The sequence below is a fragment of the Crinia signifera genome, chromosome 9 (genome assembly GCF_055691185.1).
Source record: "Crinia signifera chromosome 9, ASM5569118v1, whole genome shotgun sequence".
NCBI lineage: Eukaryota > Metazoa > Chordata > Amphibia > Anura > Myobatrachidae > Crinia > Crinia signifera.
Genome location: NC_139225.1, coordinates 70,692,020 through 70,719,651, shown reverse-complemented (window position 1 = coordinate 70,719,651; position 27,632 = coordinate 70,692,020). Strand labels below are relative to the sequence as shown.

The following is a 27,632-nucleotide window of genomic DNA, read 5'->3' as shown; positions in this document are numbered from 1 at the left end:
GGGTCTGTCAGTCGGGGGGCGGGGTGTCCCGGGCACTTCCCGACATCTCCACCTCTTGCTGTCATAGTTCACATAGTTTGCGTAGTTGGAGACTGGAGTTCCGTGGTAGCCCCCTCCTCTCCTGTATCCTGAGTGACGTGTGGGTATAAATCCCGCTCCCGCCGCCGGCAGGCAGCAGCCAGCCATCAGCCACACACTCGGAGACAGCAGTGCCAGTGAGCGGCAGAGCGGGAGCCGTGCCGGCAGCAGGGACACAGCGGGTATGTGATCGCAGTATGGTATCCCGGAGTGTGCCCTGGCTGGGGGGGCAGCGTTACACCTGCAGGAACTCCGGCTGTCCCTCTGTATAGCGCTAGCTGGGCATTCTGCCTGTGTAACAGCATTTGCCATGGGTAGGGGAGATAATGGGATGTATGCTTTATAGCTAGCTGCACAAGTTGTGTGTTGTGTCTGGTGCCAGTGAGGGGCTGGTGTAAAGCTGTATAGTGCCATATAGGTGCCAGGCTGTGTGTGTGTGTGTGTGTGCGCCCAGCTCTGCGATGTCCCTGCTAATGTGAAGTAATGAAGACGAATGAATGAATGTCACTGAAGAGACCCTGCTACTTGCACGATGCTCCTTATGCAATCTATCCAGCATCTGCCCAGGATATATTTAGATTGATGATGATGGAATTTCTGCCTTTAACATTTGCACCCAGTGTATGTTCCACCCAGGGTTTCAGAAAGTACTTACATAGAGGTCATCCTTCACACCTGCAAAAAGTCATGTGAAGTATCCTAATGTTTAATGATTTCAAATGCATAAAAATCTTAAAATCCGAGTCTAGCAATGAACCTTACCTTGTTCATATTTCACATTACACTGACAAACTGAGATACTGTTTGCATTCACGTTTTGATTTGCTGGAGGTTTGCCTGAGCTTGTGATGTGCTGCATCTATACATTATTATGCTGTAGCTGATTGTCTCTGTCAATGTGTTTCTTCAGCATCATCAACGACAGCTATACTCCTGGATGTGACCACTGACGGTATCTTTTGTAAAATCACTTAGTGTGGACACACTATAGGGCCCATATATTATGGATCACATATTCACCGTGATCTGGGTGGGATCTTACTGTCATTGCAATATGTGATCCTAACGGCAATATGGATCTTTGTGCAGAGATCTGTCGGGTACAGGGGAGTGTGCACATGCACTGTCAGCACTGACCCCCAGCCCACCATAATGCCTGGGGTGGCAGGAGGTTTTCAGGGGGCAATATCCAGATTGGTGACTCAGGCAGCATCACATCCCCCACAGACACTTATGTCAGATCCAATTCCCCTTCGATGCGCGTCCCCGCTGTCGTTTGGTCGTTTTACAGATCCTACCTGCTGCAAGTAGGATCTGTAAAAGATCCATTCAACTGGATACAGACTCAGATCGGATTGGGATCAGATTGTTAGCAGATCGTGTGCTCCAACAGATCGTGCGACCATCACACAATCTGCTAACGATCTACTAACAATTGGGATCGTTCTGGTGTGTACCAGGCCTTAGAGATACCTGTTGCGGCTAACCTCTTGAAAACTGGTCTTTTTGGGAAGTTAGCTGCAAATATTAAATGATAAATGGGCCCCTTTGTCCAGGAGTCCAAGTTAAATTCTTAGCATTGTATCATGTTCATGTCATCTAGTGTGATAAGAAGCCAATAAACTGGTCAGTATGTGATTTTTTAGATGTGAGAGGAAACCTTAAGGCCCCCATCATACACCTGAAAGACATTGCACCCAATCATACAATTTCAAGGGATTGTATGCAGATCATGTGCACACAATTGTGCAATGCGCAGGTAGGAGGATTTATTCACTGATCAGACATGCTGCATTAGATGGGAGCTGATTGCATGTGCTTAAAAGCACATGCAATCGGTCATTTGACAGTTATGCCCCTTTCAGACCGCACTTTAAAAACGGTATATTGCCGTTTTTTTACCGTTTTAAAACGGTAATGTGTGCGGTCTGAAAGGTGCAGGACCACTCTAACCGGTTAAAATGCAGGGTCCTACCCGTTTCAGAACCGGTATTTTAGGCTCAAAATCGGTTCTGAAACGGTATTTAGGACCCAGCCAATGAGCTGGGTCCTAAATTCAGCACAGTGAATACTTAATGAGCGCCCATTAAGTATTCACAGCACTGGAGCCCCCCCGCGCGTGTCGACACCCCCCGCGCGCGTGTCGACGCCCCCCGCGCGTGTCGCCGCGCGCGCCCCCCCTCCCCTCCCCCCCGCGTGTCGGCGCCCCCCCGTGTCGACTTACCCCGTGCTGGTATCTCCGTTGTGGTTCCCGGCACTGCAGCTCAGTATGCTTGGAAAGCACTTATGAAAAAAGTGTCTTTCAGAAAATGGCTGCCCCCATACGAAAGACAGTTTTTTTAAACTTGGTTTCCTATGGGGCAGCCATTTTCTGGAAGACACTTTTTTCATAAGTGCTTTCCGAGCATACTGAGCTGCAGTCCACAACGGAGGTACCGGCACGGGGTAAGTCGACAGGGGGGGGGGTGTGTGGGGGCGTCGACATGTGCGGGGGGCGTCGACATGCGCTCGGTCGACACGCGCGGGGGGGGGGGAGCTGCACGGAGGGGAGGGCTGAAGGCTGCACTGGCTTTGACCCTGTATTTGGAAAGTTTCCAAAAACGGGTCTGCCAGTGTCAAAAAATCGGCACTTAAACGGTAATATACCGTTTAAGTGCTGCGGTGTGAAAGGGGTTTTATCTGGCAGACCCGTTTTTGGAAACGTTTCCAAATACAGGGTCAAAGCCAGTTATGCGGTCTGAAAGCGGCATTAGGTGCTTGCAATCGTTTGTGAGATGACCGGTCGTATGCAGCAGCTGGATTGTATGACAGATTGTGAGTAGATTGTGTGTCCAAAAACCACCCAGGACTGCCGGGGAGTTGAAGGGAAAGCTGGACACAAACATGATTGTAAGCAGGTCTTTCTGATGTATGGCCACCTTTACAAAGACCATATTATAATTTTATTTCTTTTTTGGAGGTTTTCATTTTTCATGTTGTGATTTGATTTGAAACCAACCACACACTTATACAAGCTTAGACCACCTGAAAAGGCGACTGATGTGAATGTTCAAATATTCTCTGTAAAGCTCTGCAGAATATATGTGTGCGCTATATAAGAAACTGATAATAAATCACAGAACACTTTTCACAGTGTTTGGTATCCACAGCAAATTATAATGAATTTGTCCTGTGTGTGTCTGTTTTGGCTTCAGTGGTGACATGGTAACATTGTGGTGTTCTCTACCTAGGAAACATTGTTCAGTGACGTTAAACATGGAAATATCTCACAAGCTAAGCACACCCACATATGACTGTATGTAGCTGATTGTTTCTACCCCCCCCCCCCCCCCCCCCCAAAAAAAAAAGTTTACCAAGCGTTGTACAAAGGTATTATAGCTAGTGACTCATCCCCATGAGGTGTGTACATAAAGAGGACATGCTGTTTCAGAGGCGGCACCCTTTCTTGTATGCAGCCTTTGAATTATATATATATATATATATATATATATATATATTTTTTTTTTTAATTAATACCTCCTGCTTTTTTATAAAGGTTTTTTTATTCTGATCCCTGTCTCTCCTTTCTGTTTCTTGCAACATGTGGCCTGCCTGCAATCCTAGCCAAAGGTTTTACTTTTGATTCCCACAGTCAACTGTTTGGCAGATATTCATAGGGCAGTATTCAATGAGCATTTTGGCGATGTGCAGCGAATCCTGTTTAGGATTCGCTGCACATTCGCCACTGCTCGCCGCGTTCTGGAGCCTCGCCGGCTCCAGTATTCAACGAGTCAGGGGCTCGCTGCCCCTGACCGGCAAATTTTAACTCCGCTGGGAGCCTGAGGACGGCGGCAGGCAGGGAGATGGAAGTCTCCCTGCCTGCCCCAGAACGTTTGTGGGGGGGGTGGTGGGCTCCCCGGGTGCCAGGCAGCACAGGCTGCCCCCCGGGGGTGCCAGCAGGGGACCGGGTATATTCACTACACCCGATCATAGCATGCCCCTCCTCAGAATAAAATTCCTGATTTTTTTTTACACCAAATGTAAAAAACAAAACACTTTATTTTAAAAGTTCACATTCCACTTCACCATAAAAAGATAGCGATTGCTACTCGGTGAATCATGGCGAAAAAAAACCTTGAAATGTATTCGCCATCTGGTCATTGAATAGGGTGATTCACCGTTTTAGTCAAAAATTCGCCTTACAGCACAAAATCGCCATAAAAACCTGGAGAATCAGCCTCATTGAATACCGCCCATAATCTTTTCTAAAACAAGTGTTAACATTTTAAAATTGTCTGTTTTCTTGTGCATGTACTACAGTTAAGTATACAGAAGTAGTTTATTATTAGGGCATTTAAGCCCACAGAAAGCCCCCTATAACTCACACTGTTCTATCCAGGAGACAAAAGGAGAAGTTTTAGAGAAGTATAATATTAAGTGCTATGGGCATACTATGGGACCCATTTATCATAAAATATTTGCAGCTAACTCCCTAAAATTAGCTGTTATTTTGGATTTTTTTGTGATCCCTCCTGCCCTGCTCACAGCCACGTCCCCCATAGGTAGCTGTAGGGGATGTGATGCTGCCAGATGTATCAACGTAGGACAGCATCGGGTACTGTGGCTACCGTCATTTGGAGATGGCGGTAGCCTGTTGTAGCCTGTGTGTGGGTCAGCCGAGGGTAGTGCTAACCGCGCATGCGCAGACCCCCAGCACCCAGCAAAGTGGAGCACATGTCGCTGCCGCTGCTTTTTACAGAATTCCACTTCTATGATTGCAATGCGGTCCTGGGCAGTAGATCTGGCCCAGATCGCACTGCATAAGGGCTGCTTCTATCCTCTCCAAAGTGTAGAGTTGTTTGTTGGGATATTTGATGTACTTACGGTTTATTATAGTTAAACGTGATAATCCACCATTATTTGTGGCTATTGCCCTTTAAACACCACTTTTCAGGGGTTTGTTGCAAATATTAGCTATCGCCAGAATGTATGTAGGAGGACCACAGCAGATACCTCTGATTTCTGTCAGCAGCTGCATTCCTCATAGGTTTCAAACACCACATATAGGCCATCTCCTAGTCTTGCTAATTCTACCTTTGAATATCTCGAGGCTTCTCCAGTTCTCACCCTGGAGGCAGCAAAGACTTTTTTCCAATATATGGTCATTTGTTAATTAATTTTTCCTGCAACCTTCACCTTTCGGGCCTTACTGTCTCCAGCTTTGCTCCACTCCAATCATTCTTTCTTTACAGCTGAACTACTGCTGCCTCCCAGATTTCAGCCTTGCTGCTCCCACTTGGACTCTCACCTTGTAAGCGATGGGACCCTGGTAGGGTTGCTGGCATTGGCAAGTGCGTACACACTTGCCAATGCCGGCAGCATCGAGCAATGGAGGGGGGAGGGGGGGGGGGTAAAGAGCTAGCTCAAATTTTACAGACGATTGCAACTGTTAACACTTTATACTTCAGCTTATTGTGCAGCAATATGCATGTGGGAACAAACACTGCGATAACCAATACTGGGGGTGGGATGTATCATTTAAAAATGTGATCAGTTCTCAGAAAATTGCAGTTTTTGGTGGTTTACCTGATACATATGGATTAATAAGGTCAATATCAGTATGGAACATCTATGGTGTTTAGGTCAACTGTTAACAGGATGACACCAGTAGACATGATAATAGTTGACACAAGTTTGTTTGGGGGGGTGGAACTATTTTACATGATGTGACCACCGTCAGTAGAAACGTGTATCCTTGGAGGCACACTTGCTCGCCACGGTTTGGGTAGATTACTATACCTAATCGTAGTCCTCGTGAATAGCAAATCAACTAAATTTTGGGAAAACGTGTAAAAAAAGTTTTGAATTTTTGTTCATCGATCTTTCATATGTTGACCTAAGATATTGTTATAACATCAACTTTTTGACTGTTGACCCATACATGGTCGATCTACCATGTGGATATGCCTTGGTAGATATTGGATATCTGCTGTGGACCTGCAGTGCAGGAAGCTCCATAACATTCTATGTAGTTTACTTGCCAGAGGTTGAGCCTAATGCCCCACCACCTATAGATGCAGTTGCCTACAGAAGCTCATGAACTTCTTTTTATAACCAGTCTGCATATCATCAGATGTACTTTAGTCTTTCACACAAAAGCATAGTTCAAGGTGCAATGTACCAAAAAATGAGCATTATCTTGGTTAAAATATATAAGAAAATAAGAAATAGAAGGGTCTGTTTCCTTTCATTTGCATTCTGCTTAATCAGAACATTCCGATCCTGTATAGACAGCTAATGCCATGATAACATGTTTAGAGAGCACAAAGAGCTTTGTTCTGTCTTCCTCATGTCCATCACTTCTTTCAAGGTTCACTAGGTGACTTTATAGGGACCTGACCCTGTCACTTCCCAGGCGACATGACTCGGAGCAGGTTTATCCTCCTGTTGCACGCATAAATGACTCTGGGACATTCTGTCGCTCAATTTTCATATTCTTTTCATGTCAGCTCAATATTTATTTCTCTAATATTGGAATGTTTGAGAGGTATTTATATACAAGCTTACACTTAATCAACATGTGTATAAAAATTGCTCTGCAATCTCTTTTTCTGGCTTCTTTACCATTATATTCACTTATGCATTGTCGAGGACATTTATAAAATATTTGTCATGCATTTTTCTTTTTGTTTCTTGTGGATTTCACACCACTCTAGTTTATCTGCAAGTCTTAAAAAAGGATTTCCCAAAACGTGAGCGTTGGTCCAGATTAATTAGTGATCATATTTCATTTTAGTGCTCTCCTCTGTCCTGGAGTTCCTGACAATTCAGGCTGCCTCACTGTCACCTATGATTGCGCAGATGTAGGACATCCATGTCATGCCTGTCTTCTTCCTTTTGATCCCGTTTCCTTGGATACTCGGAAGCGAGCAGTGTCCTGCTTCTGATTTATTTTTTAATTTATGATAGAACTTCCTTATTAACTGAGCTCTGGTTCTAAACCAAGGGGGATTACTGCTGTGATAAATTGCCTTTCCATATGTTTTGTTATCTTGCCCTTTCTTGTGGCTCTCATAAATGTGCTGGCAAAATGGAGAACACTGAGTGAAAGCTAACCAGAAGTGTGTTATTGGTGCATTTTTTTTTTTTGCATTTTCCTTCATTGTACTTTTATCAAAGTGTTTTACCACTACGTACTGGCAGCGAGTACTAACATGTGGATATGCAATATTACATATACATTTTTTTGTTTCTATTTTACTTAGGATATTCGTTGAGGTTGTTTCATTTCCAATAAATGCAAAAAATAAATAAAAAATATTTTTTATAAGTTAAACCATTTACCGTCTTTATTTATTTACAGTTTTTTATATAGCGCAGAAGATTCCGTTGCACTTTACAATATTTGATTCCTTATTGGGAGTTATATCTACTGATGTGTAACAGGTGTATTTGCCTCTTGAGTGGTTCTGGGGTAACTGATATTCAACCATGATTCTATCCAGATAATTAGGATTCTCATCATGTGAAACAGTCTGATGAAAATAGCAGGTATTACATCCTTCTGCAGAACTATGTTAAGTGCATGAATACATGATGGACTGAAGGGACTCCGCTCCACAATTGTTTTATCTCTGGAACGCCATTCAGCCGATTCTTTTCTATGTCACTTAATAGTCAGGTGCCTTGTTTATTTACAGATCTGCGCTCACTTTGCTAGAGAAGTATATTATCCCATGTAATGTTTGGCAGAAGTAATTACAGATCTCTGTCTATATGGTAAGGCTTCTGCTGAGTTCAGTTTTATTCCCCTATTTAACGTATTTATAATTGCTGGTATTTGTTTCTATTGCGGTAAAGAAGATTTTGCTTCACTGAGCAGGAAAATGCCCTCCTAGCTCTACAGAAGTTTGTCATGGGGTTTATATATATTGGAATATATTTCTCTGAGCTAATCATCTGATGTGTAAATGTGTGGCAGTATCTGGCACTGTGCTCTCAGAGGCAGCGTGATGTGCACATGACGGATTAGTGTATGGCTCATGTGGGACACAAGCTGGTCTGACTGCTTCTGCGGAAAAGATCACTTGCAGATGGATAACGAGCATTAACTTTTTATTATTATTATGTATGTTTTTGTATGTGTATTTTTAATTTCCAATAAGCATGGTAATGTCTCATTTGTGCATGATCATTGTTATTTGCTTTACTTTTTATTGTATTTACCTGTGGGCTTTTGGTCATCTCAGTTCAGCAGACCGCTTGGTGTCTGGACCGTCCAGTAACACTCTACTTATTCTTGGCTTATAAATATACTCTGTAGTTCTGAATCATTGCTATAATGGTAGCAGAAGCGAGGATGTAATCAGTAAAGTAGTATTCCTTGGATCATTTTGTAAATGTTAGGAAAAAGCAGTTTTAAAAAAGTGTTTTTTTTTTTTTTTTTATAAATCAAAACTGAAATTGTAAGGTCCATTTGTGGATATTTTTTGTATGATTGCTTTTTTTTCGTATGTGTATGAACTGGGTTCAGTGGATTTGAAATGACTGTGGCTCTCACAAAGGGCATATAGTTTGCTGGTCAGGACAGGGCATGGTAATACCATGTAAGCACAGGCCACTGACACTCATTAGGACAGTGGAGGCATACAAGCATTTGGTTCTGTCTCCAGTATTTTTAGATCAGCTTGCTCATGCTGTAGTCATTTTTGGATGAGCACATACTTAATACTTCACTTCTCTCACGTCAGCTCAAAGTAGTAGTGAGTGTGGTTAGTACAACCCTCAGAATATGTCCCTAGCATTTCAAACCATGGAGTCAATGTTAAACCTCTAATAACTACTGTATACTAAAGTTTTTACATCTATAGCAATGGCTTCTGTAGATATTGAACTCATATAATTAACTTAGGACTGAAACCAAATTGACACCCATAGAAAGTTCCACTAGATCAGTGGTTCCCAACACTGGTCCTCAAGTACCCCCAAACAGTGCACGTTTTCCAGGTCACCCGGCAGGTGCACTCATTATTCAGGTACATTTGAAAAGATCCACAGGTGGAGCTAATGATCTCACCTGTGATTCTGTGTGGAGACCTGCAAAATGTGCACTGTTGGGGGTACTTGAGGACCAGGGTTGGGAACCACTGCACTAGATGGAAGAAAATACATTTTTTGACACCCCTGGGGGTACTCTGCAGACCAGTTGGGGGTACTTGAAAATAATATTGGTAATGGCGGACGATGAAAAGGTCTTTTGATGGCTGAAGGAGACAAACCATGTTGTGTCATATGCCTGACCATCAATACACTGGGAGCTTCCCATGCTGCCCTCAGACATCAGCAGTCATCTGCCCAGCACTGACAAAGGTGGAGGAAGCAGCGACTTTAATCCTACCGGTGTTAGCGGGAATCCTGGAGATAATACACAACCAGTGTCTAGACACAGAAGGGCATGATTCCTTGCTGTATACTACTCCTCCGCTCCTCCTTAATATAAGGACATGCATAAGGATCCGCATACCGCTAAGTACTGTCCATATTTAAAAATGAGAGGAGGGGGTACTTATCAATGAAAAGCCTAATCAAGGGGTACGGGAGGGAAAAAAAAAAGGTTGGGAACCACTGTCCTAGAGTATTGTTAGCTGTGCTAAGTATTGAAGAATCCTTATTCCATTTGTAAAACAGGCACTTGCATCTTTATCTTTGTGTTTGGCTATATTACTGCTCTCATTGGGCAAATAGCCTTCACGTACATAAGTCACTCCTTTTATAGTTATCAAACCTCAAGTCAAAACTTGCTTATATGAGGAACATTAGTTTAAATAAGGGAGTGAAATGTCTTTCCATTGCTCATGTTATGTGTAATGGATTGGGCTTGTAGCAAGCTTTGACATGTAATTTATTTCCCGTATTCCTAAAACCCATCAATAATTCTATTGATCTAGCATAGTTATCACAGTATTAATAGGAGAATGAGAGAGACTATTTCTGGAAGAAACCGGTTTTTCATGACAGAATAAACAATGCATTCTGAGCACTGGACATAGATCACAGGTAACTGTCATTATATAAATGACAATCTTGTCCTTTTACAGTTCTTTAAAAAAAAAGATCCTGTTGTATACCTACACTGTAATACCAGTAATGTCTGTTCATCTCCAGCTCAGTGTTTGTTTGCATTAGAGATGGTTGGTTTGTTTTATTGTGGATTTTATTTCGACTGGAGCAGAACACAAATATTTACGTTTTTTTTTTTTTTTTTTTGTAGCCATCTTTAACATTAACTTGTTATTGTTCAAAACCGTGAACCTGTTGTATTATCTTATTGCATCTACTGTAAATGGATCTGACTACTGGGGACATCTGTAACTGGCACTACTGGGGACATGATATGTAACTGGCACTAAATATGTGCAAGAAAATTATTGCTTGGCATTCAAATTCAGTACCTGAGATAACCTTGTTTTATGTACAAATAAAATATTTTTGTGTTTTTTTCATGTGTTTAATGTGTTTGTACAAAATAAATGCAAGATACCTTAAGATAAATAAATGAAATATAAAATATTCTGAAATACGGAATAATCCGTTATCCAAAATGCTTCTGATCCTAAGCATTTTGGATAAGGAATACTCAACCTGTAGTGTAATCCAGCTGCACATCACAACTTGTTGCCACCAGACCATACAGTATTTTTGCCATTTATATAAGAGGTCCAGGTCACGGACGCACATTTAAGTGATGTTTGCATGCAAGCTCCAGAGTCTTTGTCACTCCACTAAACCAGTTGTCCTCTGAACGAGCATTCTGCAATTTGTGGGTGGTAAGGATCAAAACACCCTAAATGTCAGAATTGCAGACTATATTGAGGACCTTACATTACAGGAAGCAGACACCGACAATTTCTGTGAAACTAAACCAATCAAATGTTCTAACCAAAAAAGCTGTGTTTACCAAGAGGGTGTCCGGATGGCTTATAGACCATTAGTAGTTTGACACCGTAAAGCCAACAGAGGTTGCCATTATTATGGTCGAATAATAAAAATGGTCGACATGATTTTTTGGGGATTTTTTTTTCTTAATACTTTTTCATACATTACCATTCACTTGGACTACGATTATAAACAAAGTGTGCCGATCTTGGCAGTAGTGGAGGGAGTCTTCGGGTCTAAAGCATGGCGAGCAGATAAGGTACACTAATTGGGGGGTTCGTGTCATTGCTGTTCTAATGACCCTACCACAAGGTAGTTAAGACACCAAGTGTATATATATATATATATATATATATATATATATATATATATATATATATATATATATATATGGTAAAACTCTGTTTTCTATCATCATTTGACTGTTTGTTTTTTTTCCCCCCATTTTTTTTTTTCAGTTTTTAAAGGAACAACATAAGACCTCAAAAAGATGACTTGTAGAGGATTTACACAGTTCGGAAAGAAGTTGATTCGTAGGAGGGTTATAGACAATGGCAATGAAGAAACATGCTTCGCCCGATGCCTGACCACATTAGATCTTATTGCCCTGGGGGTTGGCAGCACACTGGGAGCTGGTGTTTATGTCCTGGCTGGTGATGTTGCGAAAGATGAAGGGGGGCCAGCTATAGTACTCTGTTTTCTCGCCTCTGCTCTTGCCTCTGTACTGGCCGGGCTATGCTATGCTGAATTTGGAGCAAGGGTCCCCAAGACTGGTTCTGCCTATTTGTACAGCTACGTCACTGTTGGAGAGATCTGGGCATTCACAACTGGTTGGAATTTAATTCTGTCTTATGTATTGGGTAAGCGTCTTTGTAAGCTTTTGTTAAAAAAATTGTTTTTAGTCAGCCGCTTCATTTAGAGCAGGCATGCCCAAACTTTGGCCCTCCAGCTGTTGTGAAACTACACATCCCATCATGCCTTGCCACAGTTTTTCTATTAGGGAATGATAAAACTATGGCAAGGCATGCTGGGATGTGTAGTTTTACAACAGCTGGAGGGCCACAGTTTGGACATGCCTGATTTAGAGCATGTTTTAGAATCGTTTTTATGTGCTGCAAATGCCCTAGATCAGAGGTTCTCAACCTCGGTCTTCAAGAGTGCACGGTTTCCAGGTTACCGGCAGGTGCACAGCTGCATTAATTATTCACTATCACATTTTAAAAGATCACAGGTGGAGATAATTATTTCACCTGTGATTCTATGTGGAGACCTGGAAAACGTGCACTGTTTGGGATACTTGAGGACCAGGGTTGAGAACCACTGCCCTAGATAACTGGGTGTGTGTGTGTGTGTGTGTGTGGGGGGGGGCTGGTTATTCTTTTGCTACATTTGACAAATTATTAAAATAATTCATTCATGTGATCATTCGGAATAGTTATACAGAATTTCCACCGCCATGAAGAATTTAGCCACAAGCAAATGCACTAAACTGTTCTGTTTAAGTTCCTGGTAACTTCTTACTTTGTTTATTTTTTTTTTTTCCTTGTTGAATCTCTAATAGTGAATATAGAGAAATGTCACTTGTAAATGGGATTGTTTTATTGGAGAATAATTTGGCATAATAAGGTCCTCGGGGCTTTCCACCAGACATGACTCACTTTCAATCAGAGACATATTTCACAACTTAGATCACGGGTAATTTTGTTCCTAAATTCTTCTAATCCCATAATATGAAAGAGGTTCTTAATATTTTTAAGAGATATAAAAGCTAAATAGGTGCATGTAAATGAAACACATCTTCAAACATCAGTTAATGAGGAAATGCATAAAGCAGTTAATCCCAGTAATTACTGCTTTACCATTTCTATTCTCCAAGCCCGTCCATGTGACTCTGTCTGAGAAAGAAGTGCTTATAGTGTGAGTGATTAGAACCTATTTCAAGCTATCATTAGAGTCAGGCTGATGCTTGCAGTGTTATTTGAGCGAATGGCAGCAGAAATAGCGGAATAAAACACTTTGTCCACTCTTTATATTTCCTACTGTCCCAGGTACTGCAAGCGTGGCACGAGCATGGAGCTCTACCTTTGATGACATAATCGGCAACAGCATCAGCAATTTCTTCAAAGACAGAATATCAATCAAAGTGGAAAATGTCCTGGCAGACTACCCAGATTTCTTTGCTTTGCTTCTTGTTATTCTGCTAACATGTAGGTACTTTATAGGTGTACAATTCATATAGAATTGTATTTTATTTATTACAATCATTGTATAGGCCAGATTTGTCCAAACTCTGCCATTACAGTCAATGTTTTAAGGATATCCATGCTTGAGCCCAGATTGTTATATCAAACGGAGTGTAATACTAATTAATTCACCTGTGCTTAAGCATGGATATCCTTTGAAACATGGACTGTAATGGTGGAGTTTGGGAAAGTCTGGCATAAACCATAATGCACATAAGAAACAGCAGCTGCATTTCTAGACATGTCCCCAACACATCCTATACCTATGTGTTTGAAACAGACTGCATCACACAATCCTTCTCCATACAAGACCCAAAGGGGGGTATGCAATGCTCCGCCACTATTCCCAATGGGAGAAATAGCGGCAGGTCTTTACCAACAGCATTGAAGAGGGGTCATGGCAGAACGGGCCCGACTTCAGAAGCTGTCTGGCCCGTTCTGCTGATAAAGGCCGTAGATTGTCGTGATCCCGGCCGCAGATCGACGGACACGCCCACTTTTCACCAATCAGCAGGCAGGACATTGAATCCTGCCTGCCGATTTGCTGTCAGGCAAAATGTAAAAGGGCTTGGATCACAGCTGTCGGGAGGGATAGACAGCCGTGATCCGGGATTGCTGTTTAGAGAACACATTTCCTTTAAATCTTTCAGTACTTATATGTTAGTTGGGCGCCCACTAAGCTATTTGCTAAGTTATCCGCTTCCCCTCGCGGGGCTCGCTATGCTCACCACGCTTCGGGTTTGGTGGCTCGCTGCGCTCGCCTCACTATATGAAATCAACTCCGTGCCGACATGGATAGTGGGGGTATGAGCGTACTAACTATAGTGGGCGCCCCACTAACATATAAGTACCAATGTTTCTTATTTGAGGAGATTCAATTGCTGTTTAGATACTACTGTATACAGTATAGTTATATTTTGTGGTACTGACATTTTGTATTGTACATTGCTAATTGTCCGTAGAATTAATTTTACTGCCTCAGCAAGTACTTTTGAGAAATGATAACCTCATTAAGCTAATGAATGCTGAGTTCTTTGTACCAGATTTCAGTTCAGCTATGCACGGGACAACATAATGGCAAGAATAAAATAGTGTAACGCTTATTGTGAGCTGTGTTCTGTAGATGGCAGGGGTGCCCTTTTGTTGATGGTTGGGCAAAAGATCAAGTACTAATGAGTTCTTATGGGCTCAAACTAAATTCACTGAGCGGTGCCACAGTTTGTTAGAGCAGTTAGATGCTTCACTTTAAAGATTAAACTAAATCCAATCAAAGGCTATTGAAACAACCTATCGGAGGGAAGTGATAACAAGATTTCAAAGACTTCTTAATATTCCCTGGAGTGCTGTTAAGTCTGTGATCAAGAAACTGAGTGAACATGGGACAGCTGTGATTTTGTGTTGACATGGCAGTCTGCCAAAAGTGAGCATCTTGGTGCAAAGGTCACTTATTAGGGAGGCTGTGACATTACGGTTAATTGGCAAAGAGAAAGCATCGTTGAATCAATCGTCTATATGATAACTGACTTGGGGTTTCCCAGAAAACATGCGGGAGATCCTTCATATAAATTGGAAGGAGCTGCTGTGTTCTGGTGAGCCCGGTATTGACTTTTACCCTGAATGCTACTCATGCAGTGTCTAAGTGACTAGTAGCTTTACAGGTCTGTGTATAAATAGTCGCTGTTTGCTGGGGCTGTCGGTGGTATCGCCCAGGAGTGTTACTCCGACAGTTTAACTAATTGTGTATTTATCCTCTCTCAAATGTGAAACCATATAGACATTCCTCCCAACATGACCCTCTCCAGGAAAGGCACAATGCTCTGTATATGGATTCCCTCAATTTATGACTGCCATCGCCTGTTTTAAACAGGCTAACTGAAAAGAAAGGTAGTTCAGCACATGTGATGATAATCCTAAATAAAGAGGAAAGTCCACAAACAGAGCATTGTGTCCCTCCTGGAGAGGGTCGTGTTGGGAGGTATGCGAGTGGCCAAAAACCTTGCAGATACAATTAATATTGTACAGAATCCTGGAGCTTAAAGAGGATGTGTGTGCATTCTTTGTAAAGGGCATACCTTTCCCAATACTACCTACTCTTCTTTAATGTGTTTTACAGCATCATTTTGTTTTTTTATTTATTGATTGCATGCTATAATTTATCTTGAAGTTTTATTACATTGTGACATATTTTCAACTAATGTGTCTCCAACTTTCCCTCTCTTCAGTACTTTTGGCTGTTGGAGTAAGTGAGTCTGCACTGGTTAATAAAATCTTCACTGCTGTGAATCTGCTGGTGTTGGCCTTTGTCATCTTGTCTGGCTTTCTGAAAGGAGATATCAACAACTGGAAAATCAATCCAGAGACTTATAATTTCTCTTTGCTTAACATATCTAACAGGTAAGGGATGTACAAGTTGTAAATACTGCAGCATCACATTGAACATTGGCTGATAAATTACACCTGACGTGTTCTTAGACAGGTGGTATGACCTCATATCATACCTCCCAACATGACCCTCTCCATGAGGGACATATTGTTCTATTCCTGGACTTCCCTCTTAATTTATGATTACCATCACCTGTGTTAAAACACCTTTCTTATCAGTTAACCTGTTTAATACAGGTGATGGCCATCATAAATTAAAATGCAAGTCCAGATACATAGGGCAGTATTCAATGAAAATATTGACTGCGTGCAGCGAATCCTGTTTAGGATTCGCTGCACAGTCGCCGTGTTCCGGAGCCTCGCTGTCCCACTGCTATCCCCCCCCCCCCCCCCCCCCCCCGAGAGAGCCAGCAGGGGACCAAATATGCACTGCTCCCGATCGTGCATATGTAATGATCGGGAGCAGTGAATTTATGAATATGTAATGAGCGGCTCCCGGCCCCCTGCTGGCTTCAATGTGTAAAAAATATATATATGTTTTTTTTAAATTAAATATATATTCATGTGCTATAAGCACATAAAAATAGCATGCCCCTTCACAGAATAAAATTCCTGATTTTTTTTTTTTACACCAAATGTAAAACAACAACTTTATTTTAAAAGTTCACTTTCCACTTCTCCATGAAAAGATGGTGATTTGACACACGGCGAAAATCACTTAGAAAGACGGCGAGAAGTGCACGTTGAATAGGGTGATTTGCTTTCTGACCCAAAAAAACACCTTCCAACGCAAAAATACCACAAATTCGCAGTGAAACAGGGCGAATTATCCTCATTGAATACTGCCCAGAGCATTGTGTCCCTCCTGGAATGGGTCATGTTGAGAGCTATGCTTGCTCATACTGTAATTTAACAACAAATCTGCATTAAAATGTGCATTATTTTTTTAAAATTTTTGTGACTTTTGTTTCTTTTTTTCAGTTCCGTAAACATTGGTGCAGGGGGATTTGTTCCTTTTGGCTTCAGTGGTGTGGTATCTGGGGCTGCTGCTTGCTTTTATGCATTTGTCGGGTTCGACTGCATTGCCACAACAGGTAACACAAATCCCATCTGATACAAGTTTTAGAACATAGCTTCCCTTCCTGGAAACCAAGAACCTTCCAATAATACATCTTCCGAGTGCAGAGGAAGGAAATGAGTCTGTATTTCTTTCCAGATTACCACAATCCTCTCTCACCATTACCAGTTAACTTGTGTCTTTCTAAGTTGTATTGAAGCCGTGCTGGCACTAGGATCACTGACTCAAAGGTCCTAAATGTTTTTCTCCTCCAGGTGAAGAAGCCAAGAACCCCCAGCGTTCCATTCCTATAGGCATCATAGTCTCTCTGCTTGTGTGCTTTGTGGCCTATTTTGGAGTGTCTGCTGCACTTACACTTATGATGCCATACTTCTTGCTGAACAAAAACAGCCCCTTGCCTGGAGCATTTAGATACGTTGGTTGGGAGCCAGCTCGTTATGTTGTCTCCGTTGGGTCTCTTTGTGCCCTCTCAACAAGGTAACAACAATTACCATTTCACACCAGATTTTCAAACAGTTGTGTACATATAGGGGGATGTTCTGTGGCAATTCAAATTAATGGGAGTACCATCTTGCTTTCAGATCACCAAATAAGCTATATAACAGCAAAGGACAAATCAGACAATTTGCAGCCAGTGACAAACTTGTTGCAAAAAGTCGAATAGCTGTAATCATTTCTGTCCATGTCACCGACAGATAATTGCCCTATGAAGTGTCGGTTTGTTGCAATGCACGCTTTGTCTCCACCTTTATATAGCAATGCACAACATTAAACCAGTTTTATTTTTTTATAATGTCGTTTATTTTATTTTTGTAAAAATTTATCAAACATTCAAAAACAAAACTACAACAAACATAGGGGTAAATTTACTAAGATGAGAGTTCTATTTCAGGGATGTTGTTATGGACAACCAATCAGAATCTACGTCTTCTTTATTTAGTACCTTCCAGAAGATATTAGATATAATCCGATTTGATTCTACCTGAAATAGAACTCCCATTTTAGTAAATAAGCCCCTATGTTTGTTGTAGTTTTTGTTTTTGAATATTTGATAAATGTTTAAAAAAAAAAGGACACTACACTTGATTACAAATGTTTAATATTATATGCAAACCTGTTTCACTTTAAAAAAAAAAAAGATTGTTATAATACAAACAGATTATGTTATGAGAGTGAGACTCAGGCCTGAGAATGGGGTGTGTGCGAACCTTAGTGCAGCCAATTATCCCAGTCAGCAGTCGCACTGTACAAGGGGGTGTGGCTGTGCAGCAATGATGTTGGCTGGCAATGCTATCCAGTGCTGCCATGTCTCCATCCAGCCCTCAGGAAGTGCAGCCATGGCAGTGAGTGTGGAGGAGAGCAAAGAGACCGCACAGCTGGTGTTGAGATTCGCAGCTGCCCATGATGGAGGACACTTTAAAAGTTAGGTTAGCGGATTATATCCTGCAGGGTGGTTTGGGAATGTCCCACGGGTGTGAGTTTGCATGATTGTTTCAGCAATCTCAGTGGGGGCAGAGCGAGTTGGGGGAAGGGGTTGTTGAAGTGGAGAGGTCTGTACGCGGTCTTTTCCTATAGAGAGAATTGTGGTCTAGGTTAATAAAAGTTTTATTATTTAATAGTGTCCAGTTGTGCATCTTCTGCAAGATATTGCTATTGGTGGTTCTATTTTGAGTTCTGAATGTATTTATAGGAACATGTACTTGCTGTTGTTGTGAATGAGATGTTAAATAATACTGTACTGAGTAACCTGTGCACTTATAGACCACATTGTACTTTGCTTTTTTGCAGTTTGCTGGGTTCTATGTTTCCCATGCCCCGTATAATCTATGCAATGGCTAAAGATGGCCTGCTGTTCAGGTTCCTGGCTAAAGTCAGTGAAAGAACAAAGACTCCACTGGTTGCAACCATAGTGTCTGGCATTGTATCAGGTAGATGCTGAAGTGTTGCCTTTATTTTGTTATTTTAAATAGAAATGACTATAAATGTATTGGGACGTTGAATAAAGGGGTCCATTCAGGCCCATTCATAGGGAGGGGGGTCTGTGCATACTCACATGCGCACGTGCAGACCCCCTGTGCGAATAATGTCAGACACCCGCTGAGGTGTTCGCACGGGCAGTGGGGGGGAGGGGATGGGCAAGGGCCAGCAGCAGGGCAATAACCAGCATTTTATGGGCATCCCCGTGAAAATGCTAGGTGCTCCCCTGAGAAAGCAGGCATGGTGTTGCCTGCTTGGGGCGGGCGTCCGCCCCGTATTCAGCGATCAGCGGCCGAAATAAAAGTCTGTTTAGACTGACTGACTGACTGACTGACTTTTATTTCCGAAGGGGAGAAAAATCATTCAACGGTCAGTGAACCATCTAATTATTTCTCTCCCCATCAGCCGCATGCTAGCGAGGGGATGCGGGCGTCTGGGGAGCGGACATTTGGTGGGGTGGTGTACAATGCTGACCTGTTTGCTAGGCTGGGAGTATACGCAGCCTATTAAACAGGTCTGAATCAGGACAAAGTCTCCTTTTTGGGCAACTTTTTGAGTTTTGCTTGAGAAATAGTTTTGAATAATTGTAACTATGTTTTTCATTTTAAACCTGTAATAATCACCGACCCTATTTGGTAAATTACATTGTACTAAGGATCGCTGCATTGTGATAGTAAAAACACTCCCTTTTTCATGCATATATGAAAAACCTCAAATGAACATTAAACACTATAACATTCTCTGAAAGAATTATAATTCTAATTTACAACGGAATGTTTTTGGTGCTGGAAATTTAAGCAACTTCTGACATTTAAAGTATTTGTTATTGTTCGCTACTGAAGAATTTTGAGAGCGATCCAAACTTCCCATCTTCCCATTACATGTTATCTGTCCCACTTTGTATAAAGCAGACTACTTCATTTTTTTATGGCTGTCTGAAATATTTTCTGTGTCATTAATCTGGCACTAAATGCCATAGAGTCATGCCAGCTCACAGGCAAACATATTAAAAAATGCTTTAGTGCAATTTCCGAATATGAATAAAATGCTTGAGGTCGTCCATCAGACTGAATCTGGGTTCTCCAGGAAATACCATTGCTCGAAATAAACGGAATGAATGCATCTATTTATCTAACATTCGCTATATGACTGGAAGATTATATATTACTGGTGATACATTTTTATGTTTTTGTACATTATTTTGACACTTTGTTTTCATGTCCATTTACAGCAATTATGGCTTTCCTCTTTGAGCTGAGTGTTCTGGTGGAATTAATGTCCATTGGTACATTACTTGCCTACTCCCTGGTGGCTGCCTGTGTGGTTATCCTCAGGTAAATAGTGATATATGTATACAGATTGGTTACTGTGCTGGTCACAGATCACCATGTACAGCCGGACCTATAACTAAATGTTGGCTTTGGACTTGTCAGGTACCAGCCAGACCAGCAGGACTCTCCATGTAAGAACACTGAAATGGTGAAACTGAATAAGGACGAGAATGAGAAAGCAGACCTTGCTGTCCCGCTCACACCTACCACAACTCTGACCGACCCCTTCCATATCCGACACCTTTTATTTCCAGGCAACAAAGTCCCTACCAAACAGTCTGGAAGCATTGTTTATGGCTGTGTCTCTGTAATCTGTAAGTGTGTTTCATTGTACTGAAGGAATGACCTAAAGGCTGGCTTGCTTTGTGTTCGCACGGTTCATTTATGTCATTTGTTTTCTTTGTCTTACAGCGGTCTTGTTCATCTTCATGTGTTTGATACTTACCCACAAAATTAGGGATATCCTCAGTGGGAGTCCCATCTGGATTGCTGTCTTTACCCTTCTGTCTGTGGGATCTGCCGCAATTACCATTGTGATCTGGAAACAACCAGAAAGTAATGCTCGTCTGTCATTTAAAGTAAGTTCTCTTCATTTTGTCTTTTCTACCATTGAAGATAAATAATCCTCCATACTTTTCCTTATAATTGCATCTCCTTTCATGCTTCCTGAGCCAGTTCAAAACTAAATATCAATCATAGATTTCAATAGAACAGTTCATCCACCCCCCACCCCCCCGTGACATAGCACAATAGACATGATCGCAAATGCATTAAAACATCTCCCTAGATCTATATATAATTATAGAAAATAGACAAACATGTGGCTCTTCCATGCATAATTGTAATTGGCAGCAAGCCATATAGCTTCATAGTAAAATTTCAGTTCTAGGCCTCTAACAAACTTGTACATCTATTTGTTCAACAGGTGGCCGCTCTCCCTGTGTTGCCTCTGTTCAGTGTATTTGTCAACCTTTACTTCATGATGCAATTTGAAACTGGAACCTGGATTCGATTTGCTGTGTGGATGTTTCTAGGTAAAAATACTTCAATTTCTACAATACCTCACTAAAACAAACAAAATATGTTTGACACCTAGAGGCAAGTGTAATAAGGTCCGAGTTTTGCCAGAGGTGCTGTTTTTTTTTAAAGCAGCAATTATTTTCAAGGTATGGATTTGAAATGGTTGCTGCTTGCAGCAAGGTGTGATTAGTGTGTGTGTGTGAGGGGGGGGTTAATGCTTTGGCTTGGGTGAACCCAACAACCAATGCTTCGGCTGACATGAACCCTAACAGTGGCATTACATACCTGCTAGTGAAAGCCTGGGGCTGGTTGCTGGAAATATTAAGTGTCCCTGTGCAATTTTCCCCCTATATTTCTTGAACCAGAATTTGCTCTGGTTGTTCAACACTGATTTTTTTTTTCTAATTATCTCTTTGCTACACTTAAAATACAAAATGCACTGCTTTGTCACAGCTAAATTTGCACCTCAGAACACTTCAAAAACCGACTACATACACAATCGAAAGACAATAGACCACCAATATGATTCCGATTACAGATCATAGGCCAAAATGAGTTTTGTGTAAATTTGCCCTATAATACTTTAAAAGACAGAGGTCAGAGAGGAATCCTGCAAAGCATCCTGTCATCAGCGTACCCACTGCTTGCAATATCCCTGTCAGTAGCAGTCTAGTGACAAGACAGATGACCAGATGTATTAAGCTTCAAAAAGTGATAACATGGAGAGTGATAAACAACCAGCCAATCATCTCTTACCTGTCATGTTACAGGCTGGGTTTTAAAAATGACAACTAGGAGCTGATTGGCTGGCTGTTTATCACTCTCTATTGTATTACTTTTTTGAAGCTTGATACATCTGGCTCTAAGGCTAGTGAGAGATCATGCAAACTGACCTGTATCTGCCCACCTCCTGCATGTAGTATTTCTGTAAGTAGCAGTCCAGTGACCAGGCAGACAGTAGTTGGGGATCATGCAAACTGTCCTGTATCTGCCCCCCCCCCCCCCCCCCCTGCATGCAATATCTCTGTCAGGGGCAGTCCTGTAATAGGCACAGGATAGATGGGTATCTTGTGAACTGGCCTGTTACTGGCTCACTCACTGCATGCAGTATCTCTGTTAGGAACAGTTGTGTAGTAGGCAGGGGACAGGGAATAGATTGGGGTGGTGTTAAGAATGTGTTATATTTTGTAAATTAATAGTCCAGTTCATAAAAATATAATCTGATAACTTCATTCAGTGTTTATTTATAGAAGTAACAAATATTATTTATTGTATGTAAGAACAGAAAAGGTGTGTACACACATGTACAATTTAGACTATATATACATTTTAGACTATCTGCATACAATTTAGACTATATAGTGCAGATCTGCACTGTATAGTCTATGCAGCCAAGACTTTCTGGCTGTGATACGGGAGCACGCATCAGGATCGCAAGGGTTAAAACCCATGCAATCCCGATGAGATTTTGACTATATAGTCAAAATCTCATGCACATTGTACAAGTGTGTACACACCAAAAGGCACTACATACAGTATATTCTCTGTACTGACACAGGTAAACATCTATATCTAAGTTCAATGGTATGTCCTAGATGAAGATGGTTGTGACACATGCAGTGTACAATTTGCTATTTTGTCAACCTTAACCTGGATGTATTTTAACCATCTTTGTTCTGTACCTCAGGTTTTCTCATCTACTTCTGCTATGGCATTTGGAACAGCAGTGAAGAACAGAATGCTAAAGCCGATGAATGTCTACTGACCAAAAAAAACACCTTTCCCGTCAAGGAGCTTTCAGCAACTTTTGTATGATGGCCATTTTGTTCACCCCTGACTCATTTGGTATTAGTGTAAGCTGTAGCTATGCAAAATTAGGGGGTTATTCAGAGTTGATCGCTGTTGTGCAAATTCGCTTATTCGAATATTGAAGGACTGTGCATGCATACGGATCATAGTAGGCATGCGCAAGGCCACACAGCGAAAAAATCAGCGAGGAATCTAATCTCAATCCTCTCACAGTTTGATTGGCAGGAAGCTGACTTTTGGGGAGGTAACCTGACGGTTTCTGTGAGCCTGCCCAGGTGTTTCAGGCATGTTGTGTGACATCAGCTCTGTCCTCGATCAGCCTGATTCTGTCGCTCAGTTGTGGAAGGGTCTGAGTTACGCACACTTCCACAAACTAAGAAGCTCAGTAGATGGTCGGTGAGTTGCGAATGGGTTTGCAGACGGCTTGCGATCAGCAAACCATTTGCAAGTCCTTTGAGAGTTGCACAGAACAGGATATCACTCTGTCTGGCGGCAGCTAACTGATCGCAGACCTATTAGTATTCGCACAACAGCAATCCGGTCTGAATTCAGCCAATAGTGGGAAGCCTATCACTGGCATTTTTAGTGTTAATGTTGACCTTTTTTTTAACTAGATATTCCTGACATTGTGACCCCAGACACCTTTGGTGTCTGCTTATGCTCACATTGGCCTTTATGCAGACAGGCACTACTAATTACCAGCCATTTTGAATCCACCAATTGGTAACTGGCTCTTAGGGGTATATTTACTAAAGTATAGATGGATGGTGCTGTGCTCCATCTATTCTATTGTCCACCATTTATATCGGGCCGGTCTCCCGATGCCGCTGCTATCTCAGCACAAGAAACTCTGTGCGCAGTAACAACCCCCACACCCTTGCATATTTACTAAAGGGTTTGTTTTTAGTAGAGTAGAGATGTTGCCCTTAACAACCAATTATCTGCCACATTCTGAAACAAAAGAGCTAGAATCTAATTGATTGCAATGGGCAACATTTACATCTAAAGACCCGATCTTTAGTAAATATACTTAGTAGTACCCATAGTTGACCCCTCTCCCCATGTATCTGACTGACTGGGCTTCAAGTTCAGCCCAAAAAATCCATTTTTGGCCAGATTGACACAAGAAAAAGGAGTGTACCTTGCCGTATGCCAGTATGAGCTCTCATTTTGTTTGAGATGTCATTGTGCGGTTCTTCCTATTTCTCACACTGTATCAGTGTATATTTTGTTATAACCTGGTATTGTCATGACTGGATAAAAGAGATTACCAATAGAACAACCAGCAGTACTGTAGCTCAACCTCCCGTTGAGCTGTGTAGGAATATATATATATAAATTTAAAAAAATCATTGGGATCAAGTAAATACACCTACCAAGACTTGAAATTGTACTTGAAGAATTTTAGTGTGTACAGACGGTAAGATTTGGCTTCCGATGTTCCCGATATAGTGAACATCGGAAGCCATATCGCATGCTTTTTTAGGGCTTGCGAGCCCGATGCGCTGCCGATACGCGCTCCCGTGTGAGCGCAAATCGGCAGTCAGATAGAGAGGGCAGGCAACACTATATAGTGCAAATCTGCACTATATAGTGTAAATTTTGCCCCTCTAGCATGCCGTGAGATGCGAGTCCCGATGCGATCAGATCACATCGGGACTCGCATCTCATGGCAGGATGCGATCAGATCACATCGGGACTCGCATCTCACGGCAGGATCTGCCGTGTGTACACACCTTCAGTGTTTACAGATACAGGAAATATTTATTGTATTTTATTTAACTTATATACTCAACTCCCCCTACTTAATATCTAACACAAGTGACAACCTTATTGTTCAAAATGGTTATTTCTATTTTTAACCTCTCTCTATTAGACAATAGTATTTTATCAGCTTTAATAGTTTTGTATTGTGGAGTATTTTATGTTAGTTTGTATGTGCAAAAAATTGCAAACTGTCTCCTCCGTATATTAATGATGGAGTATGTAAATGATAAAAGTGTATTTATTCTAGTCACACTGTAATCTGGAGGTCACATAAAACTAATGAGACCAGGAAAAACATGGATGTTACAAGAGTTTAAAAATTCCTTTTATTGTATCTTGTGATAGATGAGGACAATATAAAGCCATGGGGTCTTTCCATAGTGCAGTTACAGTAATACCTCTTTCCCATCGCATCGATAAAACGGCATATTGCTGATTTTTGAGCTGTGTCAACCCGGTTCTGGCTGCAGTGTGAAAGCGCTGCAGACAATTTACTAGGTAAAAAAAAAACAGTATTAAAAGCAGTTTTAAAATAAGGATCCTACACGGCTCAGAGCCGATTCATTTGTCGGTGTGAAAGCCTCAGATCCATGTATTTTGAACCCATGACTCTGCAAAAGGAGGTGATAGGCTGTCGCCCTGCATGATGTCACTAGCCAGAATAAGGAAACCACCGGACGCACATTGGAAGCAGTGGTGAAGCGTTTTTATCATATTTACAGTACAGTGCATTAAAATGATGGCAACCTGGTGTGATGAGGAGCTCAGCTGAAACTACAGTATCACAAAGTCTCTGCTACAGACATGTGCTCTGTCTGCCATGATTGCTGCACTGCTCAGAGCCCTCCCCAGCCCCTCCTTTATAGTGTATAACGTCATATGTGAGCCAGAAAAGTCCATGTAAAATTACATCACACTGTTTTCTATGGGTGAACCGGTTTCAGTGTGAAAGGCACCAACCCATTAACAAACCGGCTCCAACATGCGATGTGAAAGGTGTTTAACTTGTTTGAATACCAGGACAGAGCAGGGTTTGCGATGTGAAAGCAATATAAGTGACCATGGCTTTCAGGTCATACTAGGAGAAGGGTGTAATGGATTATGACCAATGCTTACACGCACAATTTTTGTATCTTATTTGTTTTCCACGTGGTTTTTGATGGTTAAAAAAAAAAATCAACAGATATTCAAAAACAAACTTGTAAATTAATGTGGTTATTTTGCTGAAAGTAATTAGTTCGATTTAATTTTGTTGGCGCAACATTGTTTTTCTTAGGTTTAGAATAAAATGCTTCTGCTCTGGTCTATTAAGGATTGTTGCTCTTGTCTGTATGGGTATATAATGAACAGTTCAGTAGCCCAGGGGGCTATGTTACTGGGGGATGCAGTTTAAATCCCGGCGGTCGGGATCCCGGCGTTCAGAATCCCGACCGCTGAAATCCCGACAGTTTCTCCCTCCGTGGGTGTCCACGACACCGCTGCGTGGCGAGCGCAGCGAGCCCGCAAGGGGGGGGCGATCCACGTCCCCTCCTTGTTGGGATTTCGGCGGTCAGGATTCCGGTGTCGGGATTTTGAACGCCGGGATCCCGACCGCCGGGATTTCACACTGAATCCATTACTGGACTGTACGCAGTAGACCTTTGTTTTTGGAGCTCCCAGCAAGGTGTATGAATAAGTGGTATCATCAAACCTTTCATAACAAAACTACCAAACAGGAAGGCTAACACCTCTTCATACACTTTCCAGAACAAAGAAAGTACAATGCAGTATACTATATTTGAAATTAGTAATAAATTGTAATACAATAGCCAGTACTAATACTGCTAATAGCACTACAGAATATTTGTAATGTCCTGCTTCCTTTTTTATCTCCTGTATAAAAATGTATGTGTTTTATACCTGCAATGCATGACGCTAATGTAGAGTGTACTGAAGGGGAAACCGAGCCCCTCTCAATGTATTTTTGTAACAATAAAAACCATTTTTTTCTTTAGTAGTGTGGGTGTTTTTGTCTCTCAAACCACATTAGTACGTGTGTAACATTGAGTTATGGTTGTATGAGGACATAAAACCATATAGCTCCATTGTTTATAACCTATAGTTTTCTTTCGCATACAATGGTATATATTCAATGCCCTGACGGCGAGCTATGACGGTGAGCAGTGCCGATAGTTCACCGTCAGTATTCAACCCACCCCCCTTCAGTCGCTGTTTTCACCTTACCTGTTCCCTGATGTGAGGTGGAAACCGCGAGTGTGCCAGTTAAAACGGCGAGGCTCGCCACAAAATGTAGCGGGTTCTCAAGAATATGGCGAGGGGATTTGGCGACGAAGATGGCTTGTTTTTGTCAAACCTCACCAAAAACAAGCCATTCTCGCCGCACGAACCCACTCGTCGTCTGCTTTGAATATACCCCAATATGGCAAGTGTTAAGACATGTTTACAAACATCTAACACTGACTGCTCACATGTGTTACACATATTTTGAAATTAATGTTTACTATAATACAGTGTCGTAACTAGAAATTTTGCACCCCCCCCCTGACAAAAATATTCTGCCCCCCCCCCCCATATATTAATTATAATTTTTATTATACATGTCTTTCCTGTGCCCCATCACAATTATCCCTGCTATGAACCATCACAATTATCCCTCATATCACAGTTATCCCTCCTATGCCCCATCACAAATATCCCCCTTGTGCCTTTTTCCCCATTGAACATACAACATACAGGAGGAGTTTCCGACCTCACACAGGATAGGAGTCAGAGAGCCAGGTCCTCCTGATGCTAATGGTGGAGGTGTCAGACAGCCTCTATGTCCAGGAGCAGGTGTCCAGACACAGCAGGGAAGTTCACGTGCTTCTTTCAGCACACTCAGACTATGGGCGGTATTCAATGAGCCTGATTCGCCATGTTTTTATGGCGAATTTGTGCTGTTTGGCGAATTTTTGACAAAAACGGTGAATCACCCTATTTAATGAGCAGATGGCGAATACATTTCAAGGTTTTTTTTCGCCATGATTCACCGAG

The 27,632-nt window shown here is 41.8% G+C and overlaps 1 protein-coding gene across 2 annotated transcripts; it reads left to right on the top strand.

Annotated features, from left to right (window-relative positions):
* On the top strand, positions 1-26,592 carry SLC7A3 (solute carrier family 7 member 3). 2 transcript variants are annotated; one of them, XM_083159169.1, is made up of 12 exons: positions 1-260; positions 11,451-11,852; positions 13,041-13,199; positions 15,458-15,629; positions 16,599-16,711; positions 16,950-17,172; positions 18,484-18,623; positions 19,904-20,006; positions 20,106-20,317; positions 20,415-20,581; positions 20,929-21,037; positions 22,711-26,592. In XM_083159169.1, the coding sequence occupies exons 2-12, from the start codon at positions 11,483-11,485 to the stop codon at positions 22,836-22,838; spliced, it is 1,896 nt and encodes a 631-aa protein (XP_083015295.1). In that variant the 5' UTR covers positions 1-260; positions 11,451-11,482; the 3' UTR covers positions 22,839-26,592. The 2 variants fall into 2 exon arrangements, with proteins under 2 accessions (XP_083015295.1, XP_083015296.1); XM_083159170.1 differs by lacking the exon at positions 1-260 and adding an exon at positions 2,853-2,892.
* Positions 26,593-27,632: the final 1,040 nt, after the last annotated feature.